The sequence below is a fragment of the Copadichromis virginalis genome, linkage group LG10 (genome assembly GCF_057382275.1).
Source record: "Copadichromis virginalis isolate Kocher_CV1m ecotype Utaka linkage group LG10, C_Virginalis_male_GT1.1, whole genome shotgun sequence".
Classification (NCBI taxonomy): Eukaryota; Metazoa; Chordata; class Actinopteri; order Cichliformes; family Cichlidae; genus Copadichromis; species Copadichromis virginalis.
In genome coordinates, this window is record NC_140627.1 from 5,037,491 (window position 1) to 5,056,950 (window position 19,460).

General features: G+C 44.3%; 2 protein-coding genes across 2 annotated transcripts; one reads left to right on the forward strand and one right to left on the reverse strand.

Annotated features, from left to right (window-relative positions):
• Positions 1–6,521: 6,521 nt before the first annotated feature.
• Positions 6,522–12,581, reverse strand: LOC146699716 (endothelial cell-selective adhesion molecule-like). Its single transcript, XM_085471463.1, has 7 exons — positions 12,569–12,581; positions 12,266–12,417; positions 9,608–9,800; positions 9,348–9,503; positions 9,039–9,161; positions 8,027–8,162; positions 6,522–7,551 (listed from the first exon to the last, which is right to left on the reverse strand). The coding sequence occupies exons 1-7, from the start codon at positions 12,579–12,581 to the stop codon at positions 7,014–7,016; spliced, it is 1,311 nt and encodes a 436-aa protein (XP_085327589.1). The 3' UTR covers positions 6,522–7,013.
• A 1,811-nt stretch (positions 12,582–14,392) lies between these two features.
• On the forward strand, positions 14,393–15,565 carry LOC146699717 (uncharacterized). Its single transcript, XM_085471464.1, has one exon. It carries the CDS (start codon positions 14,414–14,416, stop codon positions 15,563–15,565), a length of 1,152 nt encoding a protein of 383 aa, XP_085327590.1. The 5' UTR covers positions 14,393–14,413.
• Positions 15,566–19,460: the final 3,895 nt, after the last annotated feature.

Genomic DNA, 19,460 nt, shown 5'->3' on the forward strand with positions numbered 1-19,460 from the left:
CAGTGACCCCTCTTCAAATATTTTGTCACAGGACAAACATAATCTCTCATAGCATCTTTGTCGTGATTTTACAACTCTTTGACCTTTGACAAGTGGACCCTAACATGGCAGCAAAGTGCAACAATGTCTCTTCGTGTGCGGGTCAAGAGTTCACGGTATGCATTTAATTTCTTGCATGTCTGTAAATGACTAGTACAATGGTATAAATAATCCTTCACATTTTCCAGTATAAAAGTGGAAAATATATATAAATATAAAATAAATATATTACATCGTCTCATCGGGGCAACCTAAAAGACTCCTTTTATGGCTAGTCTTTGCACATCATAATAACACAGAAGAGAAGAAAGCAATTCATTCTCGATTGCTCTTAATTTCAGGGGATTTTCCAACCTGTTTTGGTTCAAAAGAGCCAAAGGAAAATCCTCATCAATGTTCGAGTGACAACTACATGCTTTTATTGCATGTGCACTGATAATGCTTACTGTCCTGTCATTGTAAGTCAGTCAAAATACATAAATAACACGTTGTGATCATACTGAAGACCACAGACGGCAGTCCAGGCATCAGGTGAGATAAAGGAGCTGGAGACATCACCTGATAAAGAAAAAAAGAGAAATGGAAAAGAGAAGTCTCCTTTATTGCACATTTTTCACCAATCACAAGCCTCTTCTCCCCCCTTCTGCCACCCTAGACTTTTGACCAATCACCGATCAGGATGAATTGCATTACTGGCTGATAAGGATACGTTGAAGAGGATGGATGGATAATAAAGCAACATGAGCATAAATGAAAGCAAAAATATTATGCAAGCATCAAGGCACAAAGGAATTTCAATTGGCTTACAAAAAAGAAGCCAGAACAGCGCAGCTAATATTACGTAACTTTAGGTGGCACAGAAGGAAATCCTGTGCTCTAAACAACGGAAACAGTTAAGGGAGATGAGACAGAAAAAGAGGGGACACACACACACACACACACACACACACACACACACACACACACACACACACACACACACACACACACACAAAGGTACACAGAGGACAATGACACAGGGGGAACCTAACCTAGACTTATTTGCACATGTGTGACTTTCTTAGTCTCAGACAATTTGCATGTTAATGATCAAGGAACTGACCTCACAGCCGATTGTTTGTCAGTGGTGCTAGTTTCAGTCATTGTGGAAATGTACTGTTTAAAAGGTTGGGGAAACCTGTAGCCAGCTGAGACTGAAGAAGTGACTTGGTTGAGTGACAAAATGTTTCTCCCACTGAAAACGCTACGTTGAGATTTACAGAGTCAATCTTTTGGGATCTTATAAGGACATTTTAAAAACTTACTCAGCATGGTTGTTTTTTGTGGGTTTTCCTTTTTGCTTGTTTAAGAGAATAGTAATTGTATTTTGTTCATTTCATGAAGAATATAATCTCTGCTAACAATGTAGCTGCGATTGACTGGTGTTCCCTGAATGCCTCACATACAGCTCCAGGACATTCAGCCAAGAGTCACTGATCCAACTTCAAGATTTAAATCCCGGATAAGCACATCTGGTGTTTAAGACTTTGCTGCTTCCCTGTTGACTACTGTAATTTGTTACTTTCAGGATTTCCTAAAAAACAAAGCAAAAATGACAGGGAACAGAAAGGGAGAGCATTTTTCTCCTACACTGGCTCCTCTGCACTGGATCCCTCTTAAATACAGGACTGAATATAAAATACTATTTTTACTTCTAGAGTCTAATTTTTTTACATGACACTGTGCACTTCAGGACTTTCAAATATGAAGTTTTTTTTGTTTTTTTTTAGAGTCAAACAGGAACTTGTACTTAGTCATGTTACTCCTGAGTGATCTTATGAAGTGATGATTTTCATCCATGTAACCTGACAAACATTATTGTTGTTTTGGTTAATTTTCACACACAGCTAAAGCTTTGAGCACTTTCCTAGTTTCTACTCACTCCGTTATGTGCTTCCATGTTTCATTTGAACTTCTTTGGTCCATCCACATAAATCCATCCATAAACACGAATCGATTCTGAATTTTCCTGTACCAGAAAGAGATCTGATGAAGGAGGAGCAGAGGGGAAAAGCTCTTCATTTATGTAAGGCTTTTCTCTGTTTTTGCACTTTTTTCTTTCAGTTGTAAATCAGTGTGACTTTCTCCAGCAGGCTTGCTTCTTTCCTCCTCGTCTCCCATCCAGTACAACATGGTAGGCTGAACCTCACTGGGATTTATGTAGCACCTCTACAGCCTCATTCTAGAAAATTCATACACAATAACATTCACAGCTGTTTATTGCTGTATAAAGACTATGCAGAAGCAGAAGGTACTGGCTCATCAAACTCTCAACAGCAATAATGTAGACATATGAAGTTGGTGGGATTGTTGCAAAGCAAACAATCAGGCTGTGAAGTGTTTTAGCTTTATGGATATCAAAGGGTTGCTCAGTGAATCGACCAATAAAATCTGACACCTTGTGGACAGATGATACCATTACAGCTGATAGAATCACCGGGTTTGTTCTTTTTAGGGGTTATTTTTATGCCTCCAGTGTAACAGTGTGAGCTGTGTTGAAGTACTGCGGGTTCAGTAGAGGTCTCAGGACACCAGTCCTCGAGGCCTGGAGTTGCCCACCCCTGCTATAGAGGATGCATAGGTCTGATCTTGGAAAAACGAAATGTGTTTGGCAAAAAGATGAAGAATCTTTTTCAGTTCACACAGAAAGCTCTGATCCCAGGATGTTTTTAAGGGATTGTCATACTTTTGACATCATTGTATTTGCTGATTATTCATCAGTTTTGTATCTGTTCCCTCTGTCCTCTCCATGCTGACCTCCTACTTCCTGTCCATCTCTCCACCTCAGCTATCTACTCAATTCCTCTGCTATCCTGGTTTGTGTGTTTACGTGTGTGTGCTTGTTTTTGTGCAGCAGCGGGACTTAGTGGAGATTTTCTGCCTGTTGGTTCCACACTTCCACACGCCTGTGATGACATTGTCCTGAACCGCTACTTAAAGGAGTGGCTGGTCCTCTCTTGGTGCTGGATTGTTTAATGACAGATCCTTGTCAGCTTTTTTCTAACAAAAACGCCAAAGGAAAACCCTGTGTCCTTTCAAGCTCAGTCATCAATCCTTCCTTCCTTCTACAAGCTTGCCAAGAAGACAAAATTGGTAAAACTTGGAAAACAAGAATAAAACAAAACTCACAAACAGCTGATCTTTTTAAATTTTAATTGAAAATATAATACAAGGCATTTTCAATGAACATAAATATGGAAGATACAAGTGCACACTGCACATTATTGTCTACAGTTTAGGCCGTCTGTATAAATAAGCATATTTGTTTGGCCACCAATTTGTCCACAGCAGTTATACAATCCACACTGGTTTATAACTCAGTGTGATAGTGAGCACTTCTTTCACTTTTCTTAATGTGCTTTTTATACATGTACAATATAAAAATAAAGGCTTGCGTTGAATACATTTGAATGTCCATAATGTACACTTTTAAAGGACACAGAGTCTTAAATGCACAGCAAACAGATTTCCTCTTTTCTTTCAACTTCCCTCATGAAATCTTGACTTTAGTCTTGAGCTTATATTCTCAAGTGGTTTGCATGAGATGCTTTTACAGTATGTTTTCCTTCAACCTCATCAGCCTTCATCTCAGAATGTCATGTAAATAATTGTAAAAATATCTGTGCACATTAACCAAAAGCTTAAATAACAAACATATGCTCCAGTGTAATTACACTACAGCAGAATATGACCACACTTTCTTCTCTTTTCCAAATCGAAATCATATTCAGTAACAACAGACATTACAAATAGCGCTAACGTGTAAAAACATAATAAATAGTTTTAGTTCTTAACTAATGAAAAGAAGTTCTGGAATCATTCAGTGTATTAAAATGACCTTAGCTATTTGGATACATTCTTACAAATGTGATTTTTACAAAACAGTGCCTCCCTCACAGCAGTTTTTATTCAAAATATGTCCACACATTTTGGAAATGGAAAATAGTTTCTGAACCAAATCTAGTTTATTTGTTTCAGATTAGAAGCAAACTGAAACACATTTGTTAACTTCCAAGGTGCATAAAGAAAGTCGAAAGAGGTCGAGATTCCAGGAATATCTGTAGTGCAAGACTGATGGTCCTGCAATAATGTTGATGGAGTCTTTAGGTTTTTAGCCAAAAACTCCATCAGCTTAAATGAAACTTGATAAAATGGCTCAAATTTGCTGACCTAACAATGCATCTCGAGGCTTCTTAACAGACTTTCGTGCGCTTTACGCTTGTTAACATTTCCCCAAATATTTCTAAGTAGAATGTGAATACTTGATATACTCAAGTAAAGAAACTATAGAAATTTGTCAAATTTGTGCTACATAACTGTATATCCACAATTTTTTTCCAAGGAGTTTAAATACATAAGTGCTGAAGTGTGGTGGACCATTTTGAAAGGAGACCTGCCTTATGGTTCTAATCCTGATGTGATGCATAGTGGTGCTCTGCTGCTAGCTGATATATTTGGTGGCCTCTTTTTGATCTTCAGTTCAATTCAATTTTATTTATACAGCAAATCACAGTTGCCTCAAGGCGCTTTATATTGTAAGGTGGACCCTACAATAATACGGAGAAATAATACAAAGAAAGTCATATTATTGTTAGTTGCCCAACAGTAATATGACCCGCTTTGGCAACAGTGGGAAGGAAAAACTCCCTTTTAACAGGAATAATCCTCCAGCAGAACCAGGCTCAGGGAAGGGCGGCAATCTACCGCGACTGGTTGGGTTGTGGCAGATGGCCGGTTGTATATTTTTTCAGTTTCTTGATCCACTACTGGTCAAAGAAGGTGGCTCCTACTCCCTCTTGTTAAAAGCGAGAGCTTTATCCTCACTGTGCGGGACTGTGTGATCACCGGGTGTCTTTCTCTAATGCTATAAGCTCTTTGCGCCAGTCTAGAAGAACAGGTCCAAATAATGAATGTATGTAATGAATTTATGCTGATGACGCAGATGATGACTAAGTTACAAAAGAATGCCAACACAAAGTGGTAATAAAGGCAAACACGTCCCCTGTTTCTGTTGTCCATAAAGGCTGCACTCAACAACGTGCTACCAATTACCCCCCAAAATTCACATATTTACAATTTGAATGCTGCAGGCAACTTTAAATGATTAGTTATTAGCTATTAGCAGTGATGGGAATAACGGCATTACTTTTTTCAGTAATGAGTAATCTAACTAATTACTATTCCTATCGTTACAACGCCGTTACAGTTACTAACAAGAAAATGCGCTCCGTTACTATTTTTCAACAAACAGACGATTGAAGCTGTGTTCAGCTTACTGCATCTTATATCAGTTGCATGGAAGTAGCTGTAAGTAATGTGGACGCTACAGCGTTAAGTAGCTGCACGCGCTCCCGCGGACGGTAATCATGATCACTGTCTAACGAAAAAGAGAGAGAGAGAGAGAGTTTTGTGACGTTTAGCGTGTTTGGAGTGTGTAGTTACTGTGTAGTGTTGTGGATAGTTTTGTGTTGTGTGTCAGAACAATGAGGCGACTGCTGTCTCCAGGTAGAAACAGGAGTGATACACCTGCTGCTGTCAGACCTGCAGGTATCAGGCTGTGATGTTCTCCTTTATAGTGGACAGAAATTGTGTTTTTGGAGTGGCACAAATAATTTGTGTTGCATCTTATTGAATGCAGAACAACTGATTGTTCTGTAAATAGTTTGAAATGGTTATTTAAAAAATCAAGGTAAAAGGTAAATGGATGCAAATAACGTTGTTGTTTGCAAAACTTGTGCATAGGATTTTAAAATTGACAATTTATATTTGCATTTAAAGTTATGAAATATAATTCATTAAACATGTTTGTTGTTGTTACAGTAAAAAATATAACTTTTTCTACTCTGATTTTATGTTTTTTGTCTGATTTTAGATCAATTGTGTTAATACAGTATGTCAAAATGAAAACATAACTGGAAATTCAGACACGTGAGGTTGTGCTGAAAAGAATGATACCAAACAAGTAAACAGTTTTTAAAGGTGAAATGTAGAGGTCAAATCAGAAGTGGCTAAAATGGCCAATTATACCCTGGACCCCAGAGGGTTAAACATTTTTATAAAGTAACGCAATAGTTACTTTTCAAGTAATTAATTACTTTTAGAATATTGTAACTCAGTTACTAACAGTTACTTTTTTGAAGAAGTAACTAGTAACTATAATTAATTACCTTTTCAAAGTAACTTCCCCAACACTGGTTATTAGTACTAGTCAAGAATATAAGCAAATTTACTGTTCTGCAGTCCTAAACAGCTCAGTATTATCAGAAGCTTTTGCTCATCTGTATTTAAAGAAGTGAGTTTAAAAGCATTTTGAAAGCAAGTTGAAAACCCAACAGAAGCAAAGCCAAGAAAAAGGATTAGGATACTTTGCAAGGGCAAACTTTATCACACAACACATTATGTTGTCTTTTGATGTCTGGTGCTGAAATAGAGTTAATAATACATAGATTAAACCCAGTGTTTATGAGCAACATTCTCCTTCTTAAACAGTAATGACCTATGAGTCCTTCAGGTAGTTTCTCTAAATAAAGACAATGGATAAAGTGTAGCATGCTGGTGCTCTTTTTTTTCTGTCCGTGAGATTAGCACACACAGCGTTCCAGCTGCGGTTAGTAAATGGCAGGAGGAAAACAGTTTGGAAGAAATTACATTTAAAAATCTAAATATGAAAAATGAAAACATTAAAATCCATAAAGTAGAAAAGATGATACTGGACAAATGTATGAAAATCATATCTATACATAGTTTCAAATGTGTACAGTGCATACAGAGTACAAAAGAACTATAAGTAAGTATTCTTAAAGGAAGTAAACAGTGTGTCTGAGAGCTTGTTGGCATCAGTAAATGACCTTTCATTTTGAATTCTTTGCTAAATATTAAAGTCCCTTTGAAAAATCAGCAATTGATCCTTTGTGAGAGTATTCCCTTAGCTCATGCTAGACTAGAGATCCGGCCTGGTTCTGTGCAGGAACCATAATGGGCACGCCTCCCATTCGGGTGATGTTGGAGGCCATGATGGTGGAGGTGGGTAGTGGTGGCGGGGAGGGAGCGGTCTGGAGCTGCAGCCGAGGCTGGTTGTACGTTTGCGGCAGCGCCTGTGCCTGAGGCAACTGGGTGTAGCGCTCGGGTCTGGGCATGGAACCGCCATTGCTGCCGGCCTCGGGGGACAATGGCTGTTCACGTGGCAGGGTGGTGTTGTTGTTGTAGCTGTAATGGGTGGGAGTGGAGGCCCCTTGGTGGCGGGACGGTCTATAGCCGGCATTGCTGCCTGTGGCGGTGATGATGGATGCAGTGTCTGAGGGGGGGCGCTGTGGATACTGCTGCAGGTGGTGGTGGTGGTTGTTGTGGTGATGGGAGGACTCTTTGTGGTGTGGGCTGGAGGCGATGGAGGACAGGGTGCCATTCTTGGAGATGATGTCAGAACCCATGCCGCTCTTAGCCCATGACACACGCTTGGGAGCCTGAGCATCCTCCCTGTAGACATCGAGGTGCAGGATTACTTATTTGTGGCGTGTAGATTACTTTTAGAAATGCATAATTAGTTCACAGTAACACTGAAATGGAGTACTTCATTAAATCTTGAAACTATGGTAATTTGTTTCTGCTATCACAGGATATGAAAATTAAATCTGAAAAACAGGCTTCTTAAACAGGTGTGATAGAATCACTTTAGTTTGAGAAATGTGCAAGATCAAAATGTGCATTCCTGTGCAATTGGTACATGTCAAAAGTAAAACCTGGGTCATCTGCAAAGGACTAAAATGAATTTGATTCAAAGCAGCAGCAACAAGAACTTCATCTACCAACGCTGCCACTTATGACTTGCCTGAACTGACACTGTTTAGCACTGTGGCAAAAGGGTCCTGGTTCAGATCTGCTGGCCAGCTGAGATGCTGTTACGAATTTTAAATGATAAAATTCTGCTTGCATTTAAGCCACACTGACTCACTTGATTTCATTGGCCAAGTCATCCTCGTTGTTTCTTCTCCTTATCACGAAGACAAAAGCGAGGCACACAAAAAGGAGGAAGATGAAGCCAGCCACTGAGCCAACTGTGGCACCAACAATCACCCCCACTTTATTGGCTGGAATTAAAGAACATACAATTACTATCTCAAAGAATTTAAAAACACTTTTATTACCTCATTTCGTGTAGAATCAATAGTACTTGTACAGCACTGGCTAGAAAAGCAGATTAATGTTTTATATTCGAGTCATGTAAAGATGTCCTTTCTGTTTGACATAGAGATGGACTAATCAGGTGACCAGTTGTGCTGTGGCCTAGCAAATCAGTTTTAAGCTACAATTCAGTTTCATTTATATAGGGACAAATCACAACAGCTGTTGCCTCAAGGCGCTTTATATTGTAATGTAAAGACACTACAATAATGCTGCGATGTTGATCACTAATTTACCGCTGTCCATTGTTTTCAGGCTTCTGCAACATTATATATTCCCAGGACGCTAGGTTGTGTTGGGCATGGTTGACTGTCCAGACTCATGTTAAAGTAAGACAAATTCAGCCAACTTTGACAAAAGTATAATTTTCTTAGCTGCTGAATAGAAAAGTCAGCTAAGCTAATGGTTACAATGTAAAATGTCACAACCCTATGCTAGCAACGTTAAACATGTCTGGCAAACAGGGTTTATTTTTTACTTTGAATCTGTGTAAGTCATGAGTGATAGGGGTTTATAATGATACTTTTGCTAAATTATTGTATATTTGTAATATTTTAATATATATGTAAGAAAGTTCGCTGCATATTCATTTAGTTTTCTTATGACGTGTCAGCAGTCATAAGAAATTAGTAGGATATGATCGTGTCCAACAGAAATAATTAATTACATCGATGCTCGCTGTTCATGCTTGATAATAGTGTATCTGAATGTGTGGTCCATAACTATTTTTCATCACTTATTTTTATTAATAAACCATAACCAGGGTTACACTTGCTGCGTACAGTTGGTAATGTGCAGGTCGATTGCGCAGCTCTTTTCTGCCACCGTGTTGCTGGCTGTGCACACGTATTTCCCCGACATGTTGCTGCTCAGGTTGTTCAGCTTCAGAGTGCCAGTCTTCTCATCTAACACAGCAGTTTACATGGAAAAGACAGTCAAACACACATGAAGACACATTATTTCACATGTATAACAGTTCTCAAAGATGTGCTAAGTGACAATCCCAAAAGACGGTGTGCAGGCTGCTTTTTCTATCAATAATTCACATTTATAGCAAACAATGACTCTTTGTTTTTTCGCTGTGCACTCACTGAGCATGGGTGAGAAGAAGACCTCAGAGGTGGGGCTGGTTTTCTTCCACTTGTACAAAGGAATAGGTTTCCCAGAGCTGGACATGCAGATCAGAGTAACATTTCCTTTTACCTCTGGCTTCCCTGTCATAGAGCACTTCGGAACAGAAGGAGGGACTGAGGGGAGAGGATTATGTAATGTTTTATTACAAGACTTTCTGTTTTACTGTTTCACAGTGAATCTGAGAAGTACAGCTGTGCAACGGGTGAATTTCCCTTACCTTTCACATCCAGGGTAACCGTTTCAGTAATACCATCATTAACAATCTGAAAGATGTAGCTTCCTGAATCGGACTCCCGGGTGTTGTTGATGTAGAACGACACATCTGATGATGGCATCTGATGTAGGAAACCGACACGGCCCTTAAACTGTCCGTCAAACACCTTCACCTCGTTGTCGGTGTAGGAGATGATCTGGACAGAAGGACAGAAAGCAAGCGTCACATGAAACAAAAAGAAGATTAAAAAAAGGGGGTTTTTTGGGGTCTTTTAGTACATAAAAGAAAGCACACGAAGAAGTAGTTGTGCATAACAGATATCACTGACCTGTGTCACTGACATCCAGGTCAGGGATGTAATGGACTTTGTATTTATCCAAAACATTTCCAGAGATTTATTTGCTAAATGTCCAAGTGCAAGACTTTAAAGAAAAGAAAGTTTCACTAACACTGGTAAAATCAGCAGTGCTTACAGAGGAAAGTTCAGGACATCTTCAACAACTCACCTTAGTATCACTGACATTGGACAGAAGTTAGCTTCACTGACTCATCAACCTTTACTGGACTCTACACAAAGTTTTACAGCCTCCTCCAAAGCAACTACACATGACGCATATCGGCAGGTGAGGTAAACAGTGCACGGCGGACTCACAGCCCACACTTTAAAAAGGTACGTTCTCAGTTTAAACATTGGACATGTTTTCTATGTTCAGTTGTGAATAAAATAAAATCTAACCTTCACATTTCCACCTATAAGGCCAAATTAAACAGTAATATTAATGTTCTTGAACCTGATCTATAAATTCTCAGCTCTCATTCTCTGCAATTTAATTAACACAAATTATGCAGGTCTGTATTGTTAGATAAATACTACATTCTAACGAATATGGCTCTTGTACAATAAAAAACAAAACACAACAAAAGAAGCCTGATATAAAACCTAGTTCCAGCATATGTATCTCTGCAGTGGAAGGGGCTGAAATACAGTATAAATAGAACAGTTCAAGGCAGATGCATCATTTACAGTAAAAAGTAAAGATGTTCTTAGATTAAAATCTGTTTTCTTTGAGTAATCTAGTCACCTGATGGTCTGGACCTTGATCACTTGCTGTAACTGATGGAACCTTGAATTCTGCTTTATACCAGAGAATCCTGAAGGAAAATCTCCTGCCATCAGCTTGTATTCTGAAGTTCAATTACATTTGAGTTATGCACCAGGAAAGTGATCCAGAACATAGCAGCAAAAGAAAAAAACTTAAATCTGATTGAGATGCTTTGGCAAGACCTTAAACAGACCGTTTATTCTCAAAAGCCCTCCAATGTGAAAGAATTAAAGCATTCTGCAAAGAAGAGTGGGCCAAAATCACTCCACAGTGATCTAAACGCATCATCGCCTGTTACCTTAAAGGTAAGAATGGTGAGGAGCAAAAACTGTCTGTTTAAAAGAGAAGATGAACTGAAGGGCTGCACCAAGAACTCATGCATTGGTATTTATGATTACTTTCAACTACAAATGATGCCAAGCAACTCTAATAGCATTCAAAAACAAAACCAAGAGCTGGAAAAGGCACAATAGGTTCTTGTCAATTATTTTCTCCATATTACTATTATTATATTATGCATAGGAAACATATATTAGCAGTTTGGAAAAAATATCACTTTGTCAAATTTTAGTTACTTACATAATTAGTACCATACCACCCCATTAGAGCACTTTGCTCTCTGACTGTAGGCTTACTTGTTGTTCCTAGTTCATTTAAAAGTAGAATGGGAGGAAGAGCCTTCAGTTTTCAGGCCCCGCTTCTGTGGAACCAGATTTGGATTGGGGAGACAGACACTATCTCTACTTTTAAAATTAGGATTCAGAGTTTCCTTCTTGCTAAAGTAGTACAGTTAGGGCATGATCAGGTGACCCTGAGTTATGCTGAGGCTGCTGGAGGATTCCCATGATGCACTGAGTATTTCTTCTTCAGTCACCTTTCTCGCTCACTATGTGTTTATATACATATTATTTCTAGTTATTAACCTCTGTCTCACTTCCACAGCATGTCTTATCCTGTTTTCCTTCTCTCACCCCAACTGGTCGCAGCAGATGGCCCCGCCCCTCCCTGAGCCTGGTTCTGCCGCAGGTTTCTTCCTGTTAAAACTGAGTTTTTACTTCCCACTGTTGCCAAAGTGCTTGCTCATAGGGGGTCATATGATTGTTGGGTTTTTCTCTCTATTATTGTAGGATCTACCTTACACTATAAAGTGACTTGAGGTGACTGTTGTTGTGATTTGGTGCTGTATAAATAAAATACAATAGAATTGAACAATTTGTCAGAGGGGAATTGCTCACTTTATCTTGTCTAAACACATACGACTCTGAATAGATTGCAGTTAAGTTTTGTTCTTTTATCAGTGAAAATGTTTTTACATTTAATGAATGTTTCTTCCTGTAAAGAGTAAAGTAAGGTGAGACACTAAGGGAAATAATAAAAAAAAAAAAACCCTGTATCCTTTCCCTTCCTGAGTTCTCTTTCTTCCCCTAAATCTATTTGATTGTGATCCTCCTTTTGGATCATCTATCTGCACAGCACAGTAGTATTAGAAACCTTTAAGTCTTTTCTTGTCTTGGCTTGATATACAGTATATTAGACTTAAGTGTAATTGTTTCCTTACCATCTTCATCTGGCTGGTGTTAGGCATCAAAAAGTTCCAGGCGATACTCTTGGAATTTGGGTTGCCGCCAGTGTACCGGGCCTGCAGCTCCACATACTGACCCTCGATCACTTCTCCATTTTTCAGGGGTATTAAAAAGTTGGCCCATATGCCTGGATGAAGGAAGAAAGGGAAAAAACACACTGTAAAAATCACAGTTTTTTATTACTTTTGTCACGGACCGGTGCCGGGGACTCGGGGTTCGTGAACAGTGTGGACCTTTATTGTTATTAGTGTATTGGATGTATGTTTGCTGCACTGTGCTCTTGTGTTCCATGCTGGTGTGTGTGTGTGTGTGTGTGTGTGTGTGTGTGTGTGTGTGTGTGAGGCTGGAGGATGAAGGACAGCCACCTGCAGGCCTGATGGGTGTGGCCCTGCCAGCTGCTGGTCACGCCTAGCTTACCACACACCTGCTTCTGATCAGGATCGTCGGGGGAGCTACTTAACAGTGCGATGGAGCTTCCTCCGGCGCAGGATCGTTGAGTTAGACTCCATGTCAGTGTTTCTAGTGTTGTTAAAGTGTATGCCTGCCGGAGTTGGTGCCATAACGGCTGTGTCTGTGTTTTTCCCCAGGAGGACAGCGGAACACAGGACTGCAAGACACACGGGGTGTGTGAAGGCACAGGGGCAGAGAGCACGGGATACCAGCACTTGGGAGAAGACACGTCACGGGAGTTGAGGGAGCACTTTTGGAGATTTAATGTGTGGTGTACAATTACCTCACTGTAAATAAACCCACTGTTCATTCCATTAAGTCTGCGTTTTGGGTCTTTTCTCCTACATCCCCCACGGTCTGCCCTCCAGACCGTGACAGAACGATCCTGCCAGATGGACCCAGCGGACTTTTCGGAGAGGTTCAGGAGGGAGGTGACAGACAAAGTAAATCGTCTATGTGAACTGTGGCTGGAAGCGGAGGGTTTACGTTGTGCTGTGGAGAAGCGGTTGCAGGAAACACTGACTTGTTTTCCCTGGGTGTTGGACAATCTTTTTCCGATTGTGGCGGATTTCCTGCTCAACACCCTTCACCTCCACTCTCCGATCCAGGCTGCCCCCCGACTCGGCCAGCCTGAGGTTCTTCAGCCTGATACGCCGGCCCCGACGTCTACCCGGAAACGGCGTCCGCGCCGCCGGCGTTCCTCACCGCAGCCGCCCTCCCGGACATCTCAAGAACCGGCTGTGGTGAGTAATAAGGACACTTTTTCATTTCTCACCCCATGTAACAAACCTTTTGGGTTATAGCACCACTAGGGGGGGTTGCCCAACTATTGTAGTAGCTGTGGGGGTCTCCTAGTGGGTGTGTGAGTTGTTAGCGGCAGCCATTTCATGCTGCTCATGTTCCATGCTCCAAGAAAGCACCTTACTTACTGTTGTGACAAGCTGGCGCTGGTGGTACCAATCCCCGCGCATGTAGGTTCGGACGAGTACAGCCGAGGAGACCTGGCTTATAAAGTGTAATGTTGCTGACGGCGAATAAAGGTCTGTTATTGGATTTAACCGGCTGGTTCCGTGTTATCCGGCTAACCTCCACACCACATGCCCGCTGGACCGGCTAGCCGCTCCTTCCTCGCCAGACTGCTGTTACAAAGTGGCGCCCGAACATTGTTCTCTGGATCTTCATCGTCATCCGGACCGACAGACGGTGGGCTCGGATGTTTTTCCCGTGTTTTTCAACGATCGACACTTCGGCTGAGGTGACGTGTTTTTTTTTCTCTTCGTCTGGCTGTATTGGCCGGGCCGATAGGACCCCGTGAAGGAGCCGACCCCCCGGGATTTCAACGACATTTGCAGGCATGGAAGAGCGCCGACCCATCGCTTGACACGCTCGCCTGCGAGGGGGAGTACTCCGTGAGTAACTGTACGGTCCGTCGGACCGCTAACTCAGTGCTATTGGACCGTTACGACATCGGCGGTGCTAAAGCTAAGGCTAACGCTACAGTGACTTTGACTCAGTGTTCATCCAGAGGGACGTTTTGTTTTGTGTGAAGCATCAGAGTGTGCACGGACGCTCTCTGTCTGATGGATATTAACGCTTAGGTACTCTGTGGGAACGCTCTTTCACCTTGCCATAACTTTTGTGAGAGAGAGAGTGGTTTCGGCCATACTTTTGAAATGGCGTCCCACCCAGACACAGGCAGCGAGGGAGACGGCTGCGACTCAGATGCTGAAGCTCCCAGCCTGACTAAGTACATCATCCCTCGCTCTACCCCTCATGACCTCAATCTTAAGGTGGAAAGCTTGCAAGAAGAGGTGGAGAAACTGCGAGTCTGCTTGCACGATTCGCTGGAGCTACAAAAGAGCCTTCTGAAGCACTTGGATGGTGGCGCGAGAGGGGAACCGGGGGAGCAAACACCTCCTCAGAGAACCCCCAACCCAGTGGCTTTTTCCACGCCATTCACGCAGAAAGGGATTAACACAGAGCCCCCTCCGCTTCTCCAGCGTCAGTCGGCGGAACTCTGCAATACATCGAGGATGATCGCCGCAGCGCTGCACCAGGCCAAGCTGGAGCCCCCAGTGTTCGCTGGTGACGGCGGAGTGTCACCGGAGGAGTGGCTCCAATCAGTGGATAGCTACAGATCGTCGCTGCGCCTAACCGACTCGCAGGTTCTGAGTGAGCTCCCTCACTTCCTCAAGGGAGAGCCCAGTAAATGGTTTAGGGCCCTCAGCTCTCACATTACTACATGGGCACATTTTTACCAACTTTTTGAATCAGTGTTTGTGTCAGCTGATAACCAAGAGCACGTTTGGCGGGGCATCCTCGATCGCGTCCAATCACTAGAGGAGCCCCTCCCAACGTTTGTAGCTCACATGCTCGGTGAGTTTAATAAGCTAAGGTGCCCGCCGCCGGAGCATGAACAGATCGAGCTCATATGTAAACATTCATTGGAGAAATATCGGGTTGCGTTGTACGGTACGCCGGTCCCGTCGGTTATGGACCTACTGCTTCGCGCGCACGAGCTCCACACAGCCTTAGGTCCAGTTGGCCGCTCAACCCCTACTTCATCTCCTAGTGTTGCAAGCGCGAGAGAACCACATTGTTTTAAATGCTCCCGCCCAGGGTTTACCACACGCACGTGCCCAAGTTGCACCTGGGTTGCCCCAAAAGAACGAGGTGCTGCCAGACCCAGGGCAACCTCCCACCAACCTCTTCCAGGACCACCACCGGGCCTGGAACTGGCCGATGCTGAGGGGCTGGATTCACTGCCGGCAGCTCGTGCGGCCAGTCAGCAGTCGGGAAACCCCCGGGGGGGGAGGACATTTTAATGAGGCAGCCCTCCCCCCATTCACAAAGTATGCCTCGCCCGCATGATGCCCACCAGATTGTGCAAGGCATTGTGGGGCACATGGAAGATGTAGAGTCTGGAGCACACTGGAACACCCCACTGAAAGCCAAAATTAACTTCAACTCAGTGGCAGTGAACGCTACGCTAGATACAGGGGCATCCCTGTCTGCTGTGCGGGCTGAACTCATTTTGGAGAACAACTTGTCTCCCAGCAGGACCCACCAGTGGATGGGTCCACCGGTGAGCCTAGTAGACGGTGCTCGCTGTCTCCCGGAGGGTGTTACATGGCTGCCCATAGGGTTCTTGAACAAAAGGTTTTATCACCGGTTTGCTGTCATCCGCAACTTGTCGTCCCCCTTTGTCTTAGGGATGGACTTTATGAGCAGGGCCTCTTTGACAATCCACATCCCCTCGAGAACCGTAGTTATGGACGACAGTCCATGCCCAGGCGCGGATGAAGAGGAGGGTTGCTCAGTTGATCTGTTGAGCGATGATAATGTCATTATGACGCTTGACATGGTAGAGCCCTCGCTGGAGACCAAAGCTCTGGAGGCAAACCTAACAGATAGTCAGAGAGAACTATTAGTTGTCCTCCTTGAACAATTTAGCTGCATGTTTGATGGTCATTTGGGCCGCACGTCTTTAACTGAACATGTGATCGACACGGGAGATGCGAGGCCTATTAACCTCCCCCCATACCGCACCTCCCCTGCAAAGAAACAACTCATTGAAGAGCAGGTCCAGAAAATGCTGGAAGATGGCATAATTGAACCGTCCATGAGCCCCTGGGCCGCACCTGTCGTGATCGTTAACAGGTTGGGCGCTGACCCACGGTTCTGTGTGGACTTTAGGGGGCTGAACCAGGTGACTCGGAAGGACTCATACCCCTTACCGCGGGTCGATGAGTCTCTCGACTTCCTAGCGAGAGGTCGATTCATTTCAACATTGGACCTGGCGAGGGGTTACTGGCAGGTGCCGGTCTCAGGGGACTCACGTCCTAAAACAGCCTTTGTTTCCCATTGTGGGCTGTTTCAGTTTCGCGTGCTCCCTTTCGGCCTCTGCAACGCACCAGCCACCTTTCAGAGGCTGATGCACAACGTCCTCAGCGGCCTTGTTTACAAGACATGTGCTGTATATCTGGACGACATTGTGGTTGTGTCCCCTACCTTCGAACAGCATTTGTTGGACCTGCGGGAGGTCCTTGAGAGACTTAGGTCTGCGGGTCTCTCATTGAAGCTTAAGAAATGCCAGTTCTGCCTGAAGGAGCTCACCTTCCTGGGCTACCGGGTTACCCCGGATGGCATTAAACCGGACGATGACAAAATCAAAGCTGTGATGCAGTTCAGAACTCCGTCCTCAATGAAACAGGTGCGGCAGTTTCTCGGTCTGACGGGATACTACCGCAGATTCGTAAAGGAATATGCTCGCCATGCAGAACCTCTGCACGCCCTGACAAGGAAGGATGTTACCTTTCAGTGGGATGACAGGTGTCAGGAGTCCATGGACTTCCTGAAACAGAGCATTGCGACAGCGCCTGTCCTGTCACTCCCTGACTTTTCCCGGCCTTTCTTCATCCATACGGATGCATGTGACCTTGGCTTGGGGGCGGCCTTAATGCAGAAGGATGCAGAGGGTAGGGAAGTAGCGGTCGCTTACGCAAGTCGAGCTCTTCACAAGGCAGAGAAACCATACTCTACGCCAGAAAAGGAGTGTCTGGCTGTGATTTGGGCTTTAGAACACTTTCGTCCCTATGTGGAAGGGCTTCATGTGACGGTCTTGACTGACCACAACAGCCTTAAGTGGCTGATGTCACGCCCAAACCCTACTGGCCGGTTGGCGCGGTGGTCCCTGCGCTTGCAGGACTTTGACTTTACCATCGTACACAAGGCGGGGGTACACAACAGGGTGCCAGACGCTCTGTCTCGCAACCCACTGCCTGCACCAGAGGGTCCTCCTATTGAAATCTTGCCGGAGCATGCTGTCATGTGGGGCATGGATCTTCGTGCCCAGCCTCCCCTTTTGTTAGAGGACCGAACACAACTAAGGCAGCTGCAGTTAGATGACCCAGGTGCAGGTCCAAGGCTCCGAGACCTGGAGTGTTCCCCCAATCTGGGTTCGGACGCCAGTCCTTCACCGTCCTTGGTGGTCAATGACGGCCTACTCTATTACCAAGGCCCGAAACATAAGCGCAGTCTTCGGCCCCAGGAGGAGCTGAAGCTGTATGCTCCTACGGCTCTCCGGGGTACCCTGTGCGGTTATTATCATGACCACCCTACAGCAGGTCACCTGGGGATTGCTAAGACACTAGCGAGAATGCAGTCTAGGTTTTACTGGCCCAAGATGGCATCGGAAGTTAAACGCTACGTCTTGTCGTGCCCAGTATGTCAACTCACAAAACCCAGTCAAAGAAAGCCAGCGGGCTTCATGGTCCCCATTTCGCCCCAGCGACCCTGGGAATACGCAGGGGTCGATTTTGTCGGACCACTACCTCGCACCGCTTCGGGGAACTCGTACATACTGGTCTTCGTAGACTATTTCTCGAAGTGGATCGAAGTGTGTGCGGTTCGGGATGCGACGGCTCAAGTGGCAGCCAGTAAGTTCATTAACGAGGTATTTGCTAGGCATGGGGCCCCTAGGTACCTTATTTCGGACAGGGGCTCACCTTTTGTCAGTGAGCTGTTTGATTCTGTTCTCTCCACTCTTGGGTCCACCCACCGCCTCACGACGGCGTATCATCCGCAAACTAATGCGACCGAAAGAGTGAACAGAACTCTCAAAACGGCCATCCGTGCATACGTGGGCGATAAGCACGCGTCGTGGGATAAGTTCATGTCCCAAATCTGTTTCGCGCTGCGCTCAGCCCCCCATGAGAGTACAGGACTCAGCCCTGCTATGATGTTGTATGGTAGGGAGCTGGAGACACCCCTTGACTTGCTTACTAAGCCGTCTGGAGAGAGCGAGGAGTCATCCATGCCCTATCCGGAGACCCTTAAAGCGTCGCTTCAGGAGGCCCACGATCGAGCCAGGGAGACACTGGCTCGCAGCCATGCTAGGCAGAAACGCTACTACGACCTGAGACGCCGGCCGATGACCTATGCAGTCGGAGACTTGGTGAAAGTCAAAGCTCATCATCGATCGGACGCTCAATCTTGCTTCACGGCCAAGCTGGCACCCTTGTTTACAGGGCCCCTCCGGGTTACTCAGAAGCTTGGGGAGGTCAACTACAGATTAGCCAAGATTGACACTGGTGAAGACGCAGGAGTCTTCCACGTCGTGAACGTTCAGCCATTTTACTCCTGGGACTCCACATCTCCTTCAGGGCACCGGACTTCGTCCCAGGAGAGCCTGGATGAGACTGAAACGGGGGAACAGCCCTCATTCCCGAGTTCAGGGGATATCGGAGCAGGCGGGCACCCCGCTGAGGGCGCCTCTGAGTCGCCACCGGCCAAGGGGGAACAATATCATTTGAGACCCCGCCGGTGCCCCAGAATCACTGAGGGTTGGACTGCTACCAGGTGGACTAACCGTCATCATACGGACAGACTCAATGTTGACTGAGGGTTGGTTTCATACATGTACATGCTGTAGTTGTTCTGTTCATAAGGGGTGATTACTTGTTCTGTTCCACTGAGCCCTGGTAATCGTGGCCCGTGAGAGCCTTTGTTTGGTTTTCTGTTATACTGATTTGAGTGACCGGTTGTGTTGTATGTCTGACTGTTTCCCTTGTCTATGACCATCTCTGGAAGATGGATTGGCAGTAATACTGCATGTTCTATATTGTTTGCTTCAAGCACTAATTTTGTTTATTGACTGTACCAATGCTATAAGGTAAGGGTGTCTAACAATTCCTCCACAACCTGCTTAGTACCTAATGT